At 68.4% G+C, this 5,209-nt stretch overlaps 2 protein-coding genes across 2 annotated transcripts in view; one reads left to right on the top strand and one right to left on the bottom strand.

Annotated features, from left to right (window-relative positions):
- Nucleotides 1-13: 13 nt before the first annotated feature.
- GTPBP3 (GTP binding protein 3 (mitochondrial)) lies at nucleotides 14-2,716 on the top strand (the record flags this gene model as incomplete). Its single annotated transcript, XM_019548055.1, has 6 exons — nucleotides 14-226; nucleotides 436-508; nucleotides 648-791; nucleotides 1,199-1,364; nucleotides 1,639-1,923; nucleotides 2,228-2,716. Coding segments are annotated over 6 exons (1,113 nt in total), but the record flags the coding sequence as incomplete, so codon positions are not given.
- The window catches only part of PLVAP (plasmalemma vesicle associated protein), an 8,745-nt gene continuing 3,815 nt past the window's right edge, over nucleotides 280-5,209 (bottom strand). The window contains exons 7-8 of the mRNA XM_019548061.1: nucleotides 3,212-3,216; nucleotides 280-291 (exon numbers count right to left, since the gene is read on the bottom strand). The gene's annotated coding sequence lies outside the window, so the exon portion shown is untranslated. The remainder of the gene's footprint in view (nucleotides 292-3,211; nucleotides 3,217-5,209) is intronic.

Raw genomic sequence — 5,209 nt, 5'->3', positions numbered from 1 at the left:
GCGCCGCCCGTGTGCTCCCCCAGGGCGCCTGCCCGGCCTGCGCCCGGCCGAGCCCGGGGACTTCACCAAGCGCGCCTTCCAGAACGGCAAGCTGGACCTGACCGAGGCCGAGGGCCTGGGCGACCTGATCCACGCCGAGACCGAGGCCCAGCGGCGCCAGGCCCTGCGCCAGATGGAGGGCGAGCTGGGCCAGCTCTACCGGCGTTGGAGCCAGGAGCTCACCCAGGCAAGAGCCAGTGCCCCCTGGGCCGTCTCCAGGGTCTGCCCTCTGCCACAGCCTGCCCGGGTGGCCTTGGCTGAGTCGCCCCCTCACGCTGGGCCTCAGTTTCCCCAAACGCGCTGCGCCGAGGTGCACTTCAGGGAGCAGAGGGGACCCAGCCCCGGCAGGACCCACATGGGCACGGGGACCCCCCATTAATCCTTCCTGCCCTGCAGGCTCTGGCCTACATCGAAGCCTTTATTGACTTCAGTGAGGATGACAACGTGGAGGAGGACGTGCTGACTCGAGGTGAGGGCTGAGGACCCGCTGGCCCTTTTGGGCTGGTTGGGCCCGCTCCCCCCATGCTGACTTGGGCCGGCTGCAGGATTGAGGCCGCGGTCGGGGTGGGGCTGTGCTGTCTTTCTCGCTCCAATTCCTGCCCCCGCAGTGGATGCAGCCGTGGCCCGGCTGGATCAGGAGCTCCGGGGGCACCTGCAGGATGGGCGGCGCGGGGAACGGCTGCGCGGGGGCGTCCACGTCGTCATCGCCGGACCCCCCAACGCGGGCAAGAGCAGCCTACTCAACCTGCTCTGTGAGTGGAGCCCTCCCCAGGCCCCCGGGCTGCCCGCACAGACCAGGCACCCCCTGCTTGAGTGTCCTGCCACCCCTGCACCGTGGGGCCACGCTCCTGGCCGTGGCCTGGCCGGATCCCTCGGCCCCAGCAGCGCTCCCGGTGCCCACCAGGTGGCAGCACAAGCCTCTGGCATTGCCCCTGTTGCAGCCAGGAGGCCCTGGCTACATGCTCGGTGGCTCTAATGAGCTGTGGTTGCGGTGGGGGTCTCTCCATCATCCCCAGCCTTCATCCCAGGGAGTGGCAGGTCCTGGGGGCCGTGGCTGGGGTCTGCCCCTTGCTCAGGAGCCCTGTGGCTGCCCCCATCACAGCAGCGGTCCCCAGCAGGGCTCCAGTCCAGCCCTAATGCCCCGCTCTGTCCTGTGCAGGCCAACGGCCTGCAGCCATTGTGTCGCCGGTGCCAGGCACGACAAGGGACGTGGTGGAGACGACGCTGAATGTGGGTGGCTACCCCGTGGTGCTGAGTGACACGGCCGGGCTGCGGGACGCCCGGGACCCCGTCGAGCGGGAGGGCGTGAGCCGGGCACGGGACAGGTGAGGTGGGCACGGGGCTTCACCGGCCCCACGGCTGCTCTGTCCTGGGGCACGGACCGGTGAGTCCAGGGAGCCGTGGGCTCCCAAAGGGGCAGGGAAGGGGTCAGGGGAAGTCCCTACTAACTCCTGCACCATTTAACCCCCTGTTTGCCATCGAGCAAGAGTACGCACTGCCTGCAGCCTGCCAGGAGTGGCGCTTCTTCTGGGATGGGGTAGGGGGATTTCGGGGAGGGGGTTGCAGCCAGCCTCACCCTTTTCCCCTTCCCTCTCCCAGGCTGCAGCAGGCAGACCTGGTCCTGGCAGTGCTGGATGCAGCGGAGCTGGCCCCGCAACCTGGGCGCCTTGCCGGAGCCTTGCAGGCTGTGCTGCCCCCCAGCCCCCCTCCCAGGCCCTGCCTCCTGGTGCTCAACAAAACCGACCTGCTGGCGGAGCAGAGCCGGGGGGCCCTGCAGGAGGCCTGTACAGGGGGCAGCCTGCCCCCCACCTGCCTGCTTTCCTGCATGACCGGGGAGGGCACTGCAGCACTCCTGCACCTGCTGAGCGGACAGCTGCAGCACATGTGAGCTCGGGGGGACTGGGGCAGGGGCAGGAGAACTGGGACCCCCTAGCCTTGCCTTGCCTTGGCAGTGGGCACTGAGCTGGCAGTGAAGGCCCAGGGGGCTAGAGCCAGCAATGGGGAGGGGCCTTGCTGTTGGAAGGACTTGGGGAGGGAGGGTTGTGGGGGTGGGGGCGCTTGGCAAGCCCCAGCCCCTGGAGTGGGAGGAGAGTCCCCAGGCGCTGGCGGCAGTAAAGGGGCTGTGACCCACTGCCCTGGCAAGCGCCTCTGCTTGACTGTGACCCCCTCTTATCTCACCTCTGTCCAGCTGCGGTGACCCCTTGGTGGGCTCCCCGAGCCTCACACAGACGCGGCACCGCCTCCACCTCATCAGCTGCCTGGACGCCCTGGGCCGGTACCACCGGGGCAGGGGCGGGGACCTGGCGCTGGCGGCCGAGGAGCTGCGGCTGGCGCGACGGCACCTGGGCCGCATCACGGGGCAGGTCGGGGCCGAGGACATCCTGGACATTGTCTTCAGGGACTTCTGCATCGGAAAGTGAGGGGCACGGGCAGGCACCGTGGTGGGGAGTGCCAGGTCGCAGTGCCCATAGAGCGATTGCCTGTGTTTCCAGGCGCTGCAATCTCAGCTGTGGAGGCGAGGGGCCTGGGAGGCCAAGTGGGGGGCATTAGTGGAGGGGGACAGGGCCAACAAGTGGTACCTGCGGGCAGGCCAGAGGGGTGCAGTGAACCAAGCCCCTGCCCCGGCTCTCTGGGCAGGCTGTGCTGTGCCGTATTAATTAAAACACCCTGGACCCTTTCCGTGACTTCTGGCTGTTTCCCTTCCTGCCTAGCACGGGCACCTGGCCCAGCCCTCCATCACCCTGTGGGCTTCCTATGTTGCCCTGCAGGGTGGAGCAATCTTCCTTGCACCCTGGGGCAGAGAACCACGGCCTGCAGCCCACAGTCACCCCATGGCAGCCAGTGGGCAGGCCTGGCACATCCCTGGGCCGTGCACATGGAGCCGCTTCGGGGGGAAGCGGCTGGTGCCACCGGGGCTCGTGCACGACCTGGTGAGCGGCTGGCTCTGATGCCCAGGGCTGTGGTCACTCGTTCACGTCATGGCCCGTGGGGTGTTGGGAGCTGCACCGTGGCCGGCAGCCGCCTGTGCAGGTCTTGGCACCGTCAGGAAGCGCTGGCTGCTGCTTCCCGGGCAGAAAGGGGTCCCAGCCCCTTACCTGTCCGGCATGGGCGGAGGGGGCAGCGCCTGGTGAGCGCACTGGGGGACGGGGCCAGCAGGGCCAGGGGGCTTCACCCTCCCTGCTCTGGGGCTGGGGGGTGTTTTGAGCAGTCACAGGGCCCGCGCCCAGCAGTGGAAAAACACGTGTGCTGCTTGGAGGCTGCGTTTCCTGGCCAGGAGCATAAACAAGGCCCTCAAGTGGTCGGAAGGGAAGGACTGGCCTGAACTTCACTTCCCGAAGTGGCTTTGCCCCCCATCCATCAGCACTGGGGAAGCAGGGCCCTTCCCGGGGGGTGCAAGCAGTTGCCTGACCTGCGCTTCCTCCGTGACCCCCAGGTGGGAGGAGGGAGCTGGCCTGTGCTGGGATCCTGGTTGTAGCCCCTTTCCATCAAGGGAGAATCCCCATTTAGTTGCCTGGGGTCTATGGTACGTGGTGGTACAATGCGGGCTCCAGACAGCAGGGGTGGCAGGTGCCCCTCCCAAGTATTCAGCCTCGCACCTTGCAACGGGGTTGCCCCCAGAGACACCCCCCCCAAAGGTAGGACCCAGGAGTCTGGGCTCCCCAAGGCATCCTGCCCCGCGTGCCCATGCCCTGCCACTCTGGTCGCCAGGAGCTGTTTCCACCTCGTGGTGTCTGACTGCTCTGCTTAAGTGCCAGCGCAGCCCCGGGGGCTCATATCGGCCCAGCACAGCCCCGCCTGGGCTCTGCCGGAGGAAGCCCTGGCTTCTGCGGGGCTATTTAGACTGGCGCTGCAGGAAACGCTCCAGCCGACAGCAGGCCCTCTGCCCCCTGCGTGGGTGAGGGTCAAGGCCCTGCGGCCAGCCCCCTCCCACGCGGCCCGGTCCTTGTCCTTGATGCACACCTGCAAAGGTGGGGGCTGAGCAGTCATGGGGCCGCTCTGAGTGATGCCCGGCTGCAGGGAGCTGGGCCCTGGTGCCCGCTCCCTTCTCCCGCCATCGGGATCTCGCGGTGGGGGGGCTTGGGGGCTCTTCGCGTTGCCACGGAGGGCAGGGGGGCACGGTGCTGCTTTCAGCGCTCAGCAGCAGCTTTGTTATCTGAGGATGACCTCGGGCCTGGTGTAAACAGAACAGTGTGTGCCGGGGCCCCCTTCCTGCCCCAGCCGCCAACGGCCGGGAAGGAGGTCCGGCGGGCTGCGGCCCTCCCAGCAGCTGGCGGGGTGTCTGGGCAGCGCGAGGGCCATCCCTGGCCCAGGGGTGCAGTGCCACGTGGTGCCGGCCAGGGGTGGGCCCAGGTGGGGGCTGGGTGTGGGGTGAGTCGGACCCCCCGGGGCCAGCCCTGCTCCCTCAGTTCCCCCCTCCTGCTCCAGCCGGATGCGTCATGCTTTCCCGTCCCTTGCCCGGGTGATGCTGTTCCACCCCAGAGCTGGCTGCCTCCCCAGGGGTGGTAGAGACCTGCCTGGCAGGGCCGTGCAGGACCGCAGGCCTCCCCACGCTGGCACGGGGACTGCCCTGGGGAATTCCCGGCTGTCTTGGCCTGCGCCGTGAGCTGTTTACGGCATAGGAAGGAGCTCGTGAAGGCAGCAATCCGTCATCCCGGGGCAGCTGCGTGCTGACGGCTGTGTCCCAGCCAGGGCCCGCTGGGAACAGCATTGCGGGACCGACCGGCTTCATGGGCATCAGCCCTGTTCTCTGTGCCGGGGGGTGGAGCAGGAGCCAGGACCGCTAGCCGGGGGCACGGGGCACCTGGCTTTGCATGGGGGGGCAGGGCTCTCCCTGTGCTCCCATGGGGAGAGGGGGCTGCATGAGTACAGTCCTTTGACCCCCCTGTTCCCGTCTTGCTGCTGCTACGTGGGCTGTCAGGCCACAGGCAAAGCCAGGGTGGTGGCAGGGGGCTCCGGCCATGCAGCGCAACCCGGGTTCATTTCTGCTGTTCCCCAGGCGGGGCGAGGATGCCCCCCTGCCCCAGCCCCCCACCCAGGCAGTAAGGAGGCACGGCTACTGGGAGAGTCTGCTGCAAAGCATGTATTGGGGCGCACGTGCACAGCCGTGTGCGGGAGGGCCAAGCCCCTGGCGCTGAGCTCGGGGGCAGGGGGGGACACCAGCCAGCATGCG

This window comes from Crocodylus porosus, unplaced genomic scaffold (assembly GCF_001723895.1).
Source record: "Crocodylus porosus isolate Cpor-Errol unplaced genomic scaffold, CroPor_comp1, whole genome shotgun sequence".
Classification (NCBI taxonomy): Eukaryota; Metazoa; Chordata; order Crocodylia; family Crocodylidae; genus Crocodylus; species Crocodylus porosus.
Note: the sequence above shows the minus strand (reverse complement) of the source record. Positions and strands in the feature narration are given on the sequence as shown.